General features: G+C 53.5%; 3 protein-coding genes and 3 non-coding genes across 7 annotated transcripts in view; 2 read left to right on the top strand and 4 right to left on the bottom strand.

Annotated features, from left to right (window-relative positions):
• Positions 1-16893, bottom strand: part of LOC117891784 (RNA-binding protein 8A) — a 187586-nt gene that overhangs the window by 121180 nt on the left and 49513 nt on the right. The gene's annotated exons all lie outside the window — the stretch shown is intronic.
• On the bottom strand, positions 97-188 carry Trnay-gua. The gene is given in 2 exon segments: positions 97-132; positions 152-188. It is a non-coding gene; the product is annotated as a tRNA-Tyr (tRNA).
• Trnay-gua lies at positions 727-818 on the bottom strand. The gene is given in 2 exon segments: positions 727-762; positions 782-818. It is a non-coding gene; the product is annotated as a tRNA-Tyr (tRNA).
• Trnay-gua lies at positions 1100-1191 on the bottom strand. The gene is given in 2 exon segments: positions 1100-1135; positions 1155-1191. It is a non-coding gene; the product is annotated as a tRNA-Tyr (tRNA).
• Positions 1540-6249, top strand: LOC117891765 (telomere-associated protein RIF1). The gene is made up of 4 exons (XM_034797405.1): positions 1540-1752; positions 1821-4332; positions 4393-4616; positions 4688-6249. Exons 1-4 carry the CDS (start codon positions 1651-1653, stop codon positions 6056-6058), a joined length of 4209 nt encoding a protein of 1402 aa, XP_034653296.1. The 5' UTR covers positions 1540-1650; the 3' UTR covers positions 6059-6249.
• Positions 6848-15972, top strand: LOC117891762 (protein lava lamp). 2 transcript variants are annotated; one of them, XM_034797384.1, is made up of 7 exons: positions 6848-7232; positions 7308-7379; positions 7449-7541; positions 7610-15338; positions 15406-15520; positions 15574-15776; positions 15831-15972. In XM_034797384.1, exons 1-7 carry the CDS (start codon positions 7167-7169, stop codon positions 15920-15922), a joined length of 8370 nt encoding a protein of 2789 aa, XP_034653275.1. In that variant the 5' UTR covers positions 6848-7166; the 3' UTR covers positions 15923-15972. The 2 variants fall into 2 exon arrangements, with proteins under 2 accessions (XP_034653275.1, XP_034653276.1); XM_034797385.1 differs by lacking the exons at positions 15406-15520; positions 15574-15776; positions 15831-15972 and having other exon boundaries at positions 7610-12136; positions 14547-14788.

The following is a 16893-nucleotide window of genomic DNA, read 5'->3' on the forward strand; positions in this document are numbered from 1 at the left end:
ACTACATAAAAGGATTGTGCAGCGTGTGTGTTAAGTCTGTTAAACTACACATACAAAAATTGTTATTTAAAATTAATAAAAAAAAATCGACACAAATCCTTCGAGCCGGATTTGAACCAGCGACCTATGGATATCTTCGGTTCGAAACTTTCTACAGTCCACCGCTCTACCAACTGAGCTATCGAAGGCGACGAGACGAGTCTGTCCAAACGGCAACAACAGACAGAGCCTTTTTTTAAGCTGTACAATTTGTAATTCCAATTGTAGCAGACGACTATAAATATTGCAATTAATAAATTGCATTAATGAATAATCCATAAAATTCCAATATTACGGTAAGCTGGTGTGGAAAAGATCATGATCCGCAGCGAGAGGTAATAATATTAATCGGATAGTCAATCGGAGGAACATCTCGAGCGTCTTTTTAAAACACTCATACCACGTCGATCTTCATGAATTTAACAAATAGTTTATTTGTTGCTAAATTGATCTAAATTTCTGTCAATTAGTTCTGAAACCATGAGCGATGGCATTGACTATCGCTTCAAAAAACCAAAATAATACATATACATACATACATACTATCTATACAAAAGTTGTACTCTACTCCTAGTTTTCGACTAACGATTTGACTAAATAAACAAACGGCTTATGCGGCGCTTGTTTTACAATAAACAAATGTAATAAGATTTTGTAATAAAAAGATAATAAAAAAGAAGCCACTAATCCTTCGAGCCGGATTTGAACCAGCGACCTATGGATATCTTCGGTTCGAAACTTTCTACAGTCCACCGCTCTACCAACTGAGCTATCGAAGGCGATGAGGGAGGCTCGTCCAATCGGCCTCAAGAGATAGAGCACTGTTTAGCGAGTGCTGTAAAATGTTTTTTGGTTGTGTTGGTTTGGGGAAGAACGTGGGCGTGGCGATCGTTAAAAAAATATAAATATTAAAAAAAAAAAGTAGTACTGTGGTTGTACAATTTTTGACTTACAATGCTTCTACTACACAAAAAAACATTCCGTTTTTGCTGAGTTTGTGCTAAGCGTGTTAGCACATAATAAAAATGTTATTCAAAAATAACAAAAATAATTCACACAATCCTTCGAGCCGGATTTGAACCAGCGACCTATGGATATCTTCGGTACTAAACTTTCTACAGTCCACCGCTCTACCAACTGAGCTATCGAAGGCGATGAGGGCGGCTCGTCCAAACGCCATCAACAGACAGAGCACTTTTCGGCAAGTGCTGTAAAACGAGTAATTCTAGGGAGCAAACGACTATCGATTTTATCGACATTGTATTTAATAAATTTGGTAAGGTTTATATGTTTCTTTTATAATATTATGTGTATTATTTATCATTGTGTAGTCAAATTCTTTCCCTTATAGCAGAAATAAACTGGAAAATAAAAATCGGGGGAAAATTTAAAAAAAATAAGATTCACTGTATTTTTACAGTATATTTTGAAAATGCAAAGGTATATTTCGGTATATTTTCGAGGCCCTGACGGTATCGATAATTCCGCGGTCACACTGGTGCAGCAGTTCGCGCGCTTTTCTTCATTGTGAAAAAAAAAACCTTGTGGCATTAACTTTTGCCCACTTATATATTTAATAATAGTCAACTAAAAGATAACGCAAACACAGAAATGGATACCGAAGACGTTGCAAAAGCGGGGGAAGCATACCACACCGTGCAGCTGTCGACCAAAGAAGTGCTTTCGTCTGGTCGTCGTCAGAATTATTGCACCGTAAGTAGAATTTCGTTCTTTGGCCGAAATGTGCCAGTAGTCATTCAAACAAACATTGGTGCCCTCAGATGATAAACTTGCTGGCCAGCAGCTGCAAGACTTCGGGCCTGATAGGCACTTCCTTCACTGATAATGAACTCGTTGAATTCTGGCTGGGCGAAATCCTACCGCTGATGTTCGACGCAGACCGGAACATACAGAACTGTGCCGTGGCCGCGATGGCGGAGGCTCTGGTGGCCCTGGACGTGAGCGTGATACATGCAGCGAGCTGTTGGCAGCAATTGAGGAGCGACTTTGTCAACAAGTACATACCGCTGATTGGGGAGATGCGAGATGCAAAGAACCCAAACTGGCACAAGATCTGGACACTGTTGGTGCAGATAATGGACGAGGAGCTGCTGCGGGGCTGCACCTACATCAACAAATTCCTGTCCATCGTTGAGCTGGGCTTCCGCAATGTAGACCACGCAGTGCGCTCCGAGTCCTTCCTCTGCTGGCGCGTGCTCATAAAGATTTTCGCTGCCTACGATGAGCTGGCATCCTCGAAGCGCCTTCGCCTGCTCTTGATACCCCTGCGCACCTCTCAGTCGCGCTCCTCTCATGTGAGCGGAATCAAGCTGAGGGTCTGGTGGTACCTCATCACCTGCCTGCACTCGGAGCTGCCAAAGACCTTCGACAATGCCGTCGAGCACTTCCTCAGCTTCACATTTGGCGGGGGCCCGCGAGGTCTTGCCACCGGATTGGCCCATAACTATCAGTCATCCCGGGAGCTCGCTCTGCCCTGCTTGGTCTCGCTGTGGAATGTAGACTTCAGTGAGCCCCTGCAGCGTCTGATGCGTGACCTACGCCTGGAGACCCTCGCCCAGCCCTCACCATTGATGAGTGAGGAGGTCCTGCAGCAGCACTGGCGTCCCCTGCTGGCGGCCGCAGTGGCCGGCATGAAGCTGCTCAGCGAGAACGACTCGACGGAGTCGGAGCAGCTGTTGCTCCAACTACTGATGCGCAACCTATGCCTGGCAATGTTCAGGCTGGGCGTTGCACCCTTCAACATAGCCTGCTGCGGGGAAATCGAGTCGAGTCTGCTATACGCTGACGGCTCAACTGGTCGCGTAGTGCGTGCCGTTTTCAACACCATAGCGAGCGAGACCCTAGAGATGAAGCGTGTGGCCGGCAGCGACTTCCTGGACGTCCTCGAGGCGTACCTGAAGCTGTGCCTCAAGGCCAAGAAGGAGGTGCCGCCGTCCATACTGCAGAGATGCATATCGTCGATTTTCGCCACAAACAACATTGATGCCAGCAACCAAAATGAGTTTCGTTTGCTCAGCTCGTTCGCGGAGCTCCTGATGCAGCCCAACGAGGAGGAGGATCACGAAGACTTTGCCGTTAAGCTGCACATCTGGCGACAGGTGTCACAGGCCATGACCAGCTACCTGCGCGACAATGCGCTCGAGTATCGACTGCCGCATAATGCCGCCCTGCTGGACACTTGGGTGCTGTGGCCTCTGCAGACCTGCGCCGCCTTTGCCGGCCGCCGCGTGAGCAACGTCTTCGACAGCAGCTTCTGCGAGCAGTGGCGACAGCTCATCAACGCCGGCCAGAACGGCCCCGATAGGAAGAAGTTCTTGGGGGACCTGAAGACGACCTTGGTCGATCTGCTGAAGAGCAAAGATGAGCCGCTCTTCTACGAGTTCTTCGACGCGTATGTGTCCGCAGTGCTCAAGCTGGGCCTCTGCAAAGATCCTCCCCTGTACAAGGATGTATTCGGCCTGCTCCAGGCCGTGTTTGAGCATCCGACGCAGCCGATCCTGGAGGCCTGCCTCAATACGCTGCGTAATGTGATTCTTGATTTGCGCCAGAACGAACTGATGGTGGTCTTTGATGCCCTAAAGCCGACTTTAACGGCTGCCATTCAGTGCTGGAACAAGCAAAAGTGCGAGGGCAGCTTTCTGGACGAGTGGAAGCGGTCCATTCAGGAGAAGTTCCGCAAGCTGCAAATGAAGACGATGGCCAACCAGCTAAGGGATATCTTCAAGGGCGAGGATCTGTTCGTTATCATACCCTCTGTGTGGAGCTTGAATCCGGAGAAACTGACGGATCGCCAGAAGGAACGCTTCGCGGAGAAATCGGACATTCCCGCTCTGTACAATGACATGAGCCAGTCCCAGGACTCTTCCTCAATTAAGCCGTGGACGCCCAAGAAAGTGGTGATTGCCAAGAGCAAGCAGGGCGAACTGGCCATCGCAGCCGAGGATAATAACGAGGATGATGTGATCGTTATCTCGGAAAGCCTGCCCGTCGTCGAGCCGGCCGTCACTCCCAGTCGCAAGAGACAAGAGGCTGCCAATCCCGGTACCGATCCAAGCACAGAGAATAAATTCCGCAAGCCACGCACTCTGGCGGAAACATTGGAGGAGCCCAGTGAGGAGTTGCCTATGCGTCAGACCCGGAAGCGTGCAGCGATGAAAGAAGCGGAAACACAGCCACCACCTGCCACGCCCGAGCGACAGCTACGGTCGCCCAAGAAGACACAGCCACTGCCATTGCCACTGCCAGTGGCTTCCCCCTCTACTAGTTTAGCAGGTAAACGAAACTGGTCTGCCCAACGAACGATATGTGAGTAACCTTATGCCTCGATTTCAGCTGTCGGCAAAATAAGGATCGCAAAATCCACCCCCATGCAAAGCGAAGATTTATTCCCAGAGGCAGCAACTGCTGCTGCTGATCCTCTGGATACCCAGTTAACCCCACCGGATATGCCAGTGGAACCGATAGCCTCCACTCAATTCCTGCCCGGAAGCAGTGCGGAGGCAATTCCCGCTTCAGAGACCTCGCCAAGGAAACCCAGTGCTCGCTTGTGCAATTTGGTGACTACAGAAAGAAGTCCAAAGCATTCCTTCCACTGCTTATACTAATGCTTTTCCCTCTCTGCTTTCAGAATTCTCCACCGGATCGCAAGCAGACCAACAACTCCACCAGCCCCACACTGCGGCCGAAGCCAACTGGGCACTTGACCGGACGTGGGGCTCAGCTGATCAATATGATTCGCAACAAGAAACTGGACGGTGGCGGTGGCTCTATCTCGCCGTATGCCCCCCTGTCGGGTCGTGTTCAGGTCACTCCGGCCCGTGTGCTCGACCGTGCAGAGCAGATGTTCACGCCCACCAGTGAGCTGAACGAGCTGACGGGCACAGAGCATACGTCCACCCCCATACACGCCAAAGAGTTGCTGGTGTTCTCGAAGCGTCTGCCCTCTCCCTCGGCCAGTCCGTCGGTGAGCATCCTGAAGCGAAAGTTGCGCTGTGAGAGCATCGATGACTCCATGTCGTACGAGTCGCCAGCCCTGAAGCGCAAGCGTGTAAGTTTCCACGATCCACCCGTGTCTGTGACCAAGGAATATCTGCGGGACGCGGACGAGAGTCGCAGCAGCAAGCCCAAGCGCTGTCTGCTGATGGACAAGATCGCCCAGACATCCGCACTGAAGCGCCGTGGTCGCCTGGACAGCATCATTGAGATTGAGAGGTTTGCCCACGAGCAAACGGCCAGGTCAGCCACAGCGGACAAAATGCTTGACAAGTCCACAGATGTTGTGGAGGAGGAGGCTTTCACCACCCTCAAATGGAACGACTCAACAACGACGACCCCCAATTCCAATGCCGGGGCAGCCAACACTGGGGAGAGCCACAAGAAATCGAGGACAGAGACCGCAGTCTGCCAGGATCTGGCTATTATGGACACAGACAAGGCGCTAGATCTGTTGGTGAGCCAGTGCCCCCTGGAGACCGTTCTGCAGCGCTACTTTGACGAGGCCGCAGGCCCCCCTCAGAAGAGTGCCAGCATTGTGGCCAAGTTCCTGTCCAGCCAAATGAGCAATAACGATAAGCTCAAGACGAATGTGCTGGAGACACTTTCCGAGAATCATTCCAAGGACTTTCTGGACCACGCCGTGCGCGAGAACCTCTCGTCGGTGGTGTGTGATCGGCTCAATCTGAACTCGGTGCTCGACTACATATGCGCCAAGTCCAAGATCAACAACAACTGCCGTAACAGCCTGTTGGCCCAGGTCCCTGACATCCTCCAGAGCGGCAATCGCTCCGACACGGAGCGCTTTGCTTTCGTACAGCAGTTGCTGCTCCAGTGCAGTCCCAGCGATGACCAACTGTTTGATCTCATCAACACCCTGATACGTGCTCGCAGCGAACGTAACACAAACAGAAGCAGCAGCAGCGCCAGCGGCAGCGTAACTATTGCCAGCGGCAGTGTAGACAATGTGGCCGAAACAGCCGCGGACTCTTCCTCTAATTTGTAGAGAGATCCTGACAGAAAACATAAATAAATGTATTTATTGCTGTCGAAGGATACGTACTACTTGGATCTTAGTTTAGCTTTAGGTTTATCTTTAAGTGGATTATGCTAATACCATAAGTTAAAAGTTTCGCATTTATATTGCAAAGTTTTGAATAAATCAAGTTTTCAATTTTTAAACCTACAATTTTGAAAGAAAGTGTAAAAGAAGCCAAAAATCAATGGATGCATGTAATGAGCTCACATTTAGTACCCTGGGGAAAGGATATCCTCAAATTGAGGAAATGTTGCCAATCTCAGGCTCCAATCAGTGCAAAAAAATTGAAAGGTTTTAGAAACCGAGAATGTATCGAGATCAACACAAAGTCATTCGTAATGTTTAAAAGAAACTTTGTAAACGAAATTGTAATAGGGTACAAAAACGTCCATACTATACTATCGGTTGACAAGCAACAAGCGGTCAAATGATGTAACATTCCATTACCACTCACGTACGTTTTATACTATTTTTTTTTGGTAGACCTTTTTAGTTTATTCCTTATTTTGTAAGCAATCCAATAAAAATAAGTTATTCAAACTAGCCAATCTTTTAGAGAATTGATTGATGATGTGGATAAAATTTTAATTTTAGCGCTGACAATGCTAACTAGTTAGTAATATTAAATAGAACATCAAAATCGAGGAAAGTTATTTAAGATGTACGGTATACTTTTAAAATGAAAAGGTATAATTTGGTATATTTCCGAGGGTCTGTCGGTATTTTTGATCGATAAATCCGCGGTCACACTGCACGACATTTGCCAAACACTACAACACACGTCATTTGCCTTTGCCACGAATTCCAAAAACTTAGATTTCCACTAGAAATATGTATATTTTGATATGCTAAACAAACGTCGGTTGATACGCTGTCGTTGCATCCATTATATATCTGCAAATGTCGATAGCTAGCGCAGCGAACTTCATCAACGACGACACACGACATTGGACATATCCTCCAAGGAGATAGCCAGTGCCTAATATTTGTTTTTTCATTACCCAGTTTTAATTGTTGGTACTTAGTTAGGGTGAACTGTTTGCAATTGACGCGAGTCGACGACTAACACGACAACATGGCTGAGAACACTGCCACAGATGCTGCTGGCCTGGAAAGTTCTTTGGATTTTTCCATGGTCCAGGTGTGTAATAAGAGCTCCTTTGGAGGGACTTTTGCTGCTAGTATCTGCATATTAAACTCCTTGTTCTCTTTGCAGCATAACGAAAACGAAGATGCCGAAGGATATATGCGGTTAACGGGCAGCTCGAATGATTTGTCCCTGTTGCAAGTGAGTGGTGGAACAAGTTCCATTTCCCTAATTGCAGAACCCAATTTATTTCCTCTTTTACCCTCACAGAATGTATCCACCAGCACAACGATAGGCGGCGGAGGTGGAGGCGGGAGCAAAGGTCGCCTGGACAGCCTAAAAGAAAATCTATCCAAACAGCAGGTGACTAAAACCCCTCAAACCCACTTTCTCCTTCCATTCACTTTTGAAGCTACGTTTCATTGCCTTAGGAGCGTTTGCTGGAACTGCGGGAGCGAGCGCAGCGCCGGCCCAGCAACAGTGAATCAATGGAATCGCTGAAAGTACTGGGACAGCAGCTGACCATGCTCAAGGCGCGTTCGGGGGGCGGCGTCTCAGTCGCTGATGCCTCCACCCCCCTCGTTACGCCCACAAAGGACACAAAGGACAAACCTCAGCTGCCTGCCAGTGCCAGTGAGAAACTGTTGATGCTCACCCAACGCACGGAACAGAATCGAGCGCTCCTCGAGCAGCGAAAACAAGATATGGCCAAATCGCTGCTCTCCATCAGGTCCAGCCTCAGTCAGAGCCAGAGCCAGGGCCAGGGCCATAGCCAGAGCTTCAGCCACAGCCGCACCACTGCTGATCTGGGCTCCTCGATGACTGATCTACGGCATGCGGCGGTGCCAGAGGCCAATGCTTCCGTCTCCCGACATCGCTCGGCCTTGGATCTGCAGCAGCAACAGCAGCAGCAGCCAGCAGACGCCTTGGACGAGACGCGAATGAAGTTGCTGAAGAACAGAATGAAGATCACCGAGCTCAAACAGAGCCGGCAGGAGCAGGAGGTAGTGGAGTTGCGCCAAGAGTTGGCCAGGCGGGCCAGCCTCATCGAGCAATTGGAATTGTCCGGGGCCGAGTTGCAGCGCACTTTAACGCGGAGAGACGAAGAGTTGGAGCAGCTGCGTTCCGATGCGGTGCCCGAGAGAAACAGCCTGCAGGAACAGGAGCACTCCCGCCTACACTCTGAGGTGGTGGCCATGAAGGAGCGCCTGTCCGAGCTGGAAAACATTAACGACATTCTGGAGACGACGCGATGCGAGCTCACCGACGAGCTGAGCACGGCGCGGGAGCAGCTGCAGGAGCAGCAGCAGCAGATCAGCCAATCCGAGTCTACTAACACAGAGGTTCAGGTCAATGAAGAGCTGGCCAAGCAGCTGAGCACCCTCCAGGCAGCCTATGATGAACTGAGACGCGAAGCCGACTCTCCCACAAAGCTGGAGGTGAACGACAGCAACGTCTCCGAGCGTCTGATTCAGCTGGAAGCGACGATTGCCGCCCAGTGCACGCAACTGGAGCAGCAAAAGGCTGCCATGGCCGAGCAGAGCGAAGAGCTGGCCGAGAAGACAACCGAACTGAATGTGCTCAATGTGAATCTGCGCCTGCTCGAGGAGAAGCTCGCCCAGAGCAGCCGGAGCAAGCCGCTATTTCTGGACGAGGAGGACCACTCGGCCAGCGAGCAGCTGAGGGAAGAGCTGCAGCTTCTCAAGCAGAAGCTGGACGAGTCCAACAAGGCCAACATCAAGCTGAAGCTGAAATGCAAGCAGGCGGAGAAGCAGCTGCAAAAGATTCAGTCGGAGGACAGTCAGCAAAAGTTGAGCGCTCTGGCGGCACAGAACGAGGAGCTGCAACAGCGAATCACTGTGCTGGAGGACGAGAAGGGCCAGTGGCAGCTGTCTAATATGCAGGAAGAGGGAGATGGAGAGGGGGAGGCAGATGAACAGACGCAGCACGAGATCAATCCTCTGCAAAGGGAGGCCGTTCGGCTGTTGGAGGAACAGAAAATGGAACTCCAGCAAGCCCTTGAAGCTCTGCAGCAGGGCAACGAGTCCGCCCGCGTGGAGTCCGAGCTGAGCGAGGTCCATATGGAGGAACAACTCTCGCAACGCGTCCAGCAGCTGGAGCAGCAGGCACAGGAGCAGATAGACCAAATACAGACACTCCAAGCCGAGAAGGAGATCCTGGACAAGAAGCTTTCCCGCTACGTCAACGAGAACATGGAGTTGCTGGACAAACTGGAAAAGATTAGCTCCTCCAGCTCCGCCGAGTCCATCGAGATTGTCGAACGTCCCTCGCAGCAGCAGCTGGAAAGCTTCGAACCGCGTCGTCCGGCCAGTGAGGGTGATGCCCAGGAACAGAAGCAGCAGCAGCAGCAAGAGGAGCAGGAGACAGCGGTGGCGCCCATCCCCCTGCTGCCCAGTGTCGTGAGTGAACTTACTCAAACGGATCTCACGCCCGATGCCAGCGAGAGTCTCAACCAGCTCAGGGAAGAGCGCAGCGAACTGCTCCAGAGGATCGAGCTGTTTTCCAACGAGCGACGCGAGGTGCTGGAGAAGATGGAGCAGCTGGTGGCGGAGAATGGGGACTTCCAGGCGAGATTGGATGACCAAAAGGAGCAACTGCAGCGCCTACAAGCTGACAACTCGCGGCTGGAGTCAAGACTGACCGAAGGACATCAGGAAAAAGAGGACCTGCAACGCGAGAAGGAGCAGCTCTCGATGCAGCTGAGCGAGCGGTCGAACCTCTCGCAGGAGCTGAGCTCAATGCAGCGCTCCTCGGAGGTGGTGGCTGCCTTGGATGCCGGCGAAGGGGGCCCGGCGCTCTTCGACAAGTGCGAGCGATCCCTCAGCAAGCTGAACTCGGAGCTGGAGGCCTACCGCAAGGCCGATCGCCAGGCAAAGATCAATGCGTCCAAGAAACTGGCCAAGGAGGCCAAAAACTGCCACACCCAGCTGACGGAGCTGCTGCAGAAGGTCAAGGAGGCCAGCACGGCGGTGGAAACGGTGACTGTCGTGGAGACTGTGGTCGCTGTAACGGCTCCCAATGGCAAGGCTCTGGCCGAGTATGAGAAACTTACGGCCCAGAATGCCGAGCTCAAGGCAGAGCTGTCCAGACTGCGCCGAGAGCTGGAGGAGCTCCAGGATAGCTACGAGCCAGAGGCGCCCCAGCTGGCCATTGCAGCAGTCGACGAACAGCAGTCGGAGCTGGCGCAGGAACTGCAGCAATTGCAGACGACACTAAAGGAGCTGCAAAGCCAAGAGTCCGAGCAGCGCCAGCAGATCGAGGAGCACGTGCAGACCATAGCCGATCTTCGCAGCGGGGAATCCGAACACCTGCAGTTAATAGCCTCGCAGGAGGCCAAACTGACGGAACTCCAGTTGCAGTTGGAGCAGCTCCATCAGGTGTTGAGCACCAAGGAAATGGGCCACGAGAAGTACATGGAGCAGCAGACGCGCATTCGACGGGAGCTGGAGGCACGCGCCGAGTCCATGGAGGGGGAGATGAGCATACTGCAGGCCCTGGTGGCCGAGCAGAAGCAGCAGCTCATCGAGAACCTCAGCGAGAGCGAGCATACGCTGAATCTGAAGATCCTAGAGCTTCAAACCGCGCAGGCGGAGCTACGGGAGCTCCGCAGCAAGGAGGAAGATCCCGGCCATCTCAAGGAATCGCTGAGGGTCAGCAAGTCGCTGGCCGCCCAGCAGGTGAGCGAACTGGCGACCAAGCAGGAGACGATCGATGCCCTCAACCAGCAGCTGCAGGAGCTCTACCAGAGTCTGGACCAGGCCCAGCAGGAGGAGCAGCACAAGCACCGGGAGCTGCGCGAGAAGCTGAAGAAGTACGCACTCAACCTGAAGAAGCGCAGCCAAGAGAACGCCGAACTGGAGCAGAGACTCAAGGAGCTCACAGAGCGGCCCCAGGAGACGCCCATAGATCATGAGCTGGTGGAGAAGCTGCAAGAGCAGGTGGCACGCCTCAACGAGGAGCTGAAGGCCAAGATTCATGTGAATTTGGAGAGCCGCGACGCCCAGCGTCAGCTCAGGCAGCAGCTTCAGGAGCAGGAACATCTCCTGCAACAGCGCGACGAGGAGCAGCAGCGCCTGCAGGTGGAACTGCAGAACACGGTCCGTGCCAACACTGAGTTGCGACGCGAGCAGTCCCATTGGGAGCAGCAGCAGACGGAGCAGGAGCACAGCCTGGCGGACTTGTACCGCCAGCTGGAGCAAAAGTCCACCAAGTTCGACAAGTCCAAGGAGCTGATCAAGCACCGCAATGCCACCATTCAGGCACTGCAGCGCGAGCTGCAACAGTTGCGCCTCCACGCCGAGCAGGACAAGACGGCAGCCGTGGCAGCAGAGGAGCCACGCGCGGAGGAGGCGCTGCTGCGGGCCCAGCTTCAGGCGGCAGAGGAGCAGCACTCGCTGCTGGCGCAGCAGTATGCCAGAGACAAGGCCGACTTCCAGGTGACCATTGGCCGGCTAGAGACCATCCACGGAGGCATTCAGGCCAAGCTGCAGCAGGACGCGTCCTACATCGAGTCCCTCGAGTCGCAGAACACGGAGCTGCTCGCCAAGAGCGCCGCACTGGAGGAGCAGATGACCAGTCTGGCCAACCAACAGGCCGCAGCCCAGGATCGGGCCAATCTGTTCGAGCAGCAGCTGCACCAGAACTCCTCCCAGCAAAAGGAGCACGAGTCACAGCTCCGAGAGCGCGTGCGAGAGTTGGGCGAACGGGAGCAGGCGCGCAACCGCCAAATAGAGCTGATTTCCAGCGAGTCCGAGGATGCCCGCGAGCAACTGGTTCAAGTTCGGGCGGACTACGAGGCGCTGAGGATCAAGCACGGCCAGCTGATGGCTCAGGCACAGGCGGAGCGCGAAACGTTGAGCAGCCACAGCGAGGAGGAGTTGGCTGATCTGCGCGAGCAGCTGGCCCTCAGGGAGTCGGAGCTGCAGCGACAGCGGCAGGTGTACGATGCCAAGCTAGCCGCCAAGGCCACGGAGCTGGACGAGATTGAGTGCGACCTCAATGCCCACATGGAGCGTTCGACTGCCGAGAGCCGCGAACTCACCCAGCAGCTGGAGCGGGCCCACGAGCAGATCAGTCAACGGGGCGAGGACCTCAGCCGCATCACCGAGGAGCTGCAAGAGGTGGAGCGAGAACGTTCCGCCCTGAGCCGTGAGGTGACGCTGCTCCGTTTGCAGCAGGATAGCGCCGAGCAAGACGTCTTGGAGCTGCAGGAGCTGCGCATGCAGGTGATTCAGGACAAGACGGAGATGGACAATCTGCGCTCGCAAATCGACTCGCTCTGCGCCAACCACACCCAGGAGCTGCAACTGCTGCAGCAGCAGATTGCCGAATGGGACACCCTTGGCCAGAACCAGACCGACGACCAGGTCTACATCGAGACGGAGAACAAGCGGCTGACGGAGCAACTAATCGAACTTCAGGCGCGACTTGAGGAGCAGGCTGCACAGCTAGCAGCCGCCAGGCAATCATCAGCAGAGGCATCTGTTCCCGCTCCCGCTCCCGCTCCTGCTGCATCCTTTTTCTTTGCCAGCGATGCCGCCACAGCACCATCACCCTTCGACGAGATTATCCAGCCTCTGAGGGTGTCCAGCCATCAGTTGTCGGCTGCACCTCCCTCCCAGCCCCAGCCCGCGCTACCGCCGCCTCCCACCATCGAGGATTTGCAGCGAAATGTCTCGGATTTGGAGAAGCACGCCCAGGATCTGGAAACAAAGCTCGTGGCCCGCAATCAGTCGGTTTCCGAACAGGAGCGCCGGCTGGCTGAGTTTGAGCGATTGCTTCACGAACGGGAGCAGCAGCTGGCCGAGATTAGGGCCGCCGAAGAGGAGCGCGAGCGACTGGCAGCCCTCGAGAAGCTCATCCAACCGACGGGCGCGCCCTCGCTGGACATGTTCTTTGGCGTGGGTGGCCCGGAGGAATCTGTGCCGGCGCTGGTAACCCAACAGCAACTGGACTGGGGCCAGACGCAGGCGGAGCCCGTGGTGGAAGAAATCATAACACCAAAGAAGGCGTACATCTGCCATCCGCAGCAGGAGCAGGAACCGGAGCAGCAGCTGGCAGTAGACTGGGGTGTCGACGAGGATCCCTGGGCCAGTGCCGCCGCTCAAGCTACCCAAGATTCGACTGAGACTCGCACACAGCCCGATGGTGAGGCGATGCACGCGAGGATTGGGCAGTTGGAGCGGCAGTTGGCCACGGCCGAGCAGCAAAAGGCCGAGCTGCAGACGAAAACCGCAAAGCTGCTGAAGCGGCTCAAGGAGTACAAGAGCAAGGCGCTGGCCCCAGTGACGGCCTCCGACAACGATCTGGACGGGGCCATCATCGAGGAGCTGAAGCATCAGCTGCAACTGCAGGAGGCACGTCAGGCGAAGAGCGAGGAGCTGGTGCAGCAGCACGCCCTCGAGAAGGAGAAACTGAGCAAGCGGATCGATGTACTCACCGCCGGCAATGATCGCATGGCCGAGTTGAAGGAGCGACAAGACAGAGACGTGCAGATGTACCAGGCGCGCATCCGCGAACTCCAGGAGAAGCTCAGCCAGATGGATCAATGGGATGTGCCAGCTGCCACAGCCCCACCTTTGGCTGCTGCACCCAGCAGCAGCGATGCAGAGTCCCTCATTAAAATTGAAAATCTACAGGCGGAAAATGCTGACTTGAATGCCGAGTGCCAGGAACTGCAGTCACAGCTGCGGGAGGAGAGGCGACAGGCTCAGCTGGCAGAGGAGACGGCTGCCCAGGCGCAGGCACAACGGGAAGAGCTCAGAGAATATCTGCAGCAGTTGCAAGCGGAGCTGGACGAGCTTAGAGGCAGCCAAGTCGAAGCCAATGAGCTGCAGAGCCTCAAACTGGAAGTGGAGCAGCTGAGGAGCCGGCAGTCGGAGCTAGAAGAGCTTCGGGCACAAAAAGTGGCTGTGGAGCAGTGCCTGAGCCAACGGCAGGCAGAGATTGAGGAGTTGCGACAGACGCAGCGGCAATCGGAGCAATCGGTGGCCACCTCAGTCTCGGTCAGTGACCAGCAGATGGCTCAGCTGCAGGAGAAGGAGTCGGAGATTGTGCACCTGCAGCAGCGAATCGAAGAGTTGCGACAGACGCAGCAGCAATCGGAGCAATCAGTGGCCAGCTCAGCCTCGCTCAGTGACGAGCAGATAGCCCAGCTGCAGGAGAAGGAGTCGGAGATTGTGCACCTGAAGCAGCGGATCGAAGAGCTGATGCGCGAAGATCAGACCGAGAAGTTGGTCTTTGAGATACTAACCAAGAACCAGGAGTTGCAATTGCTGCGCTTGCAGATCAAGCAGCTGAAAGAGGAGAGGGAGGAGGTCTCACTTCCGGCCCCGGTGGCAGCCACAGAGACAGATCAGGAGCTGCAACAGCTGCGGACGCAGTGCCAGCAAATGCTATTGGAAAAGTCCGACATGGAGGAGGAGCTGCGTGTGCTGAACAATCATGTTTTGTCGAGCCTGGAGCTGGAGGACAAGATGAAGCATACCGTGCTCGAGCTGGACACCAAGAACATTGAAATAGCCGAGCTGCGCAAGTCCCTGGAAATGCTTCAGCAGAGTCAGAGTTCGATACCTGATCTGGATGCGCTAAACCAGCAGTGGGAGGCGTTGGTGGAGCAAAAGTGTGGGGAGGTGGCCAACATATGGCAGGACCATCTGTCGCAAAGGGAAGCTGCGTTCAAGGCTCAGCTGGAACAGGTACAGCAGCAGCTTCAGCAGCACCAGCACCAGCAGCAGCAGCAGCAATATCCTACAGAGGCGGCAGCTCCCCAGTCAGAGGACAACGACTCGTTGCTGAAAATGCAAAAGGCACTGGAGACGCAAGAGATGGAGATTGTCACGCTCAAGGAGCAGCTGGCCATACGCTCGGCAGAGTATGCTCGTCTCGCCGCCCAGTACGATCCGTTCCGGCTGCAGCATCAGGGTGCCGGCGGCGCTGTTGGAGTTGAAACGCAGTCAGAGTACGTGCTGAAGGCGGACCTCGACTATGCACTGATGATGCTCCATCAACGAGACATGCGTGTCGAGGAGATGATACTCGAGCTGGGCCAGTTGCTGCAGGAACGCGATCACCTGCAGCTTAAACTGTCGGACACTCTGAGGCAGCTGGAGACCGAGCGCGTTCGTTCCAGCGACGATCGTAAGTTCCACATATACCTAGGAGATGATTCCATATCCTCATTATGTTCAACGTTTTATCTTTGCAGCTGCAGTGGCTGCCAGCGCCGCGAGCAGTGCCAGTACTCCCAGAAAGACGAGCAACGCCAGCAGCACCGATCTGGCAGTAGTCACCAATACCAGGGGCAGTGACTTGAAGCAGAAGTATGTCGCCATCTCCGCACTGTATGTCGTGACTATATTTATTTCTCGAATAGATTGGCCGAGCTGCAAACGGTGAAACACTCAAAGGACAAGGCCATCGTGGACGAGCGTGAGCAACGCCTGCAGCAAATGGTTCAGCTGCAAAGGGACATGGCCAAGCAGGCATCAGGATCGGCGGCAGTAGCCACTGTAACTCCATTTGGAACCCCAACAGCAATAGCAGCAGCCGGTCCACCTCCTCCTGGCGTGGATCATTGTGAGTAACAGCATCTTCCCTGCTTTGCTCAGCATTTACTTTGTTCATTTACAGCCCAGCCCACGCCGCGTTCCCCTACGATGGGTCTCATGGACTGGATACTGGGCAACAAGAGTGAGGACGACAGCCAGCACGCCTCCAACTGATGGCAGGGGCAAGGGCGTTCGGCTGCAATTCTTCCCCAAAACGAATCGATTGCATGGAATACTAAAACTAGATATTTAACTACGAATCATTACTATAATTTCGCCTCCAACACGTTCGATTCCTTGGCGATGGCGACAGCGTTACTGTTTAAGATTCGATATTGCGTACCTTGGCTAAAAGAAAGCCACTCGAAGGATCGGATCATCCCCAAAGCAGAAGATCGTTTCACGATTAAGAGAATTCCGATTTGTTCCACTGCGTTAGGCAGTACCTTTTATGTTGTAGATATGTAAAAATTGTATAAAAAAAATAAGCAAAACGAAAATACAAACGAGAAGGGACGTGTGAGACGCTTCTTACGCGTCACAACTTGTATACCCGGCACTCAGTACTACATCTGCAACTTAGCGGTTATTTGTCAAATTTTACATTTTTTCTTCATCTGTCATCTACATCAACAACACTACTCACGCCAACACGCTCCTCTAGCTCGCCACCCTCCCCTAGAAACACACACTGCAGAGTCAGGGCAGAGTCGCGCCAGAGGCAGCGGCAGAGACGTGTCAGGGGCAGAGGCCAATAAACTGAAGTATCTTTTGGGGGCTGCTTTTGTTCTCAAAAGTATAGCACACTTTCAGGCTGAAAAGTTCCCAATTACAAAATAGCGTAGGACAGCCATATCCTGCAGTCCTTGTGGTCCTTGATGGACTCAAGCGATACAGAAGACTCGTACCTTCGCCAGGAGGCATGCCATGTCCTGATCCGACAGGAAACAGCCGAGTTATAGCGTTGAAGGGGATTATATAGAAAAACAATATTCAAATGGCATTATCCTTAATGTCCTAGCACCCGAAGTGATCCGGGACATTTTCCCGATCCCGAGGAGGCGTGACATGTCCTTTTCGACAGGAAACAGCTGAGCTATAGCCTTGTAGAGATTAAAAAGAAAAAACAACGTGAAAATGGCATT

The sequence above is a fragment of the Drosophila subobscura genome, chromosome E (assembly GCF_008121235.1).
Source record: "Drosophila subobscura isolate 14011-0131.10 chromosome E, UCBerk_Dsub_1.0, whole genome shotgun sequence".
Classification (NCBI taxonomy): Eukaryota; Metazoa; Arthropoda; class Insecta; order Diptera; family Drosophilidae; genus Drosophila; species Drosophila subobscura.

Excerpts from the sequence above, each read along its gene's own strand:
- LOC117891765 (XM_034797405.1), top strand. The coding sequence starts at position 1,651 with ATGGATACCGAAGACGTTGCAAAAGCGGGGGAAGCATACCACACCGTG. Across the intron at positions 1,753-1,820 it reads GTCGTCAGAATTATTGCACC|ATGATAAACTTGCTGGCCAG; the intron begins GTAAGTAGAATT and ends TGGTGCCCTCAG. Across the intron at positions 4,333-4,392 it reads CCCCTCTACTAGTTTAGCAG|CTGTCGGCAAAATAAGGATC; the intron begins GTAAACGAAACT and ends CCTCGATTTCAG.
- LOC117891762 (XM_034797384.1), top strand. The coding sequence starts at position 7,167 with ATGGCTGAGAACACTGCCACAGATGCTGCTGGCCTGGAAAGTTCTTTG. Across the intron at positions 7,380-7,448 it reads ATGATTTGTCCCTGTTGCAA|AATGTATCCACCAGCACAAC; the intron begins GTGAGTGGTGGA and ends TTACCCTCACAG. Across the intron at positions 7,542-7,609 it reads AAAATCTATCCAAACAGCAG|GAGCGTTTGCTGGAACTGCG; the intron begins GTGACTAAAACC and ends TCATTGCCTTAG.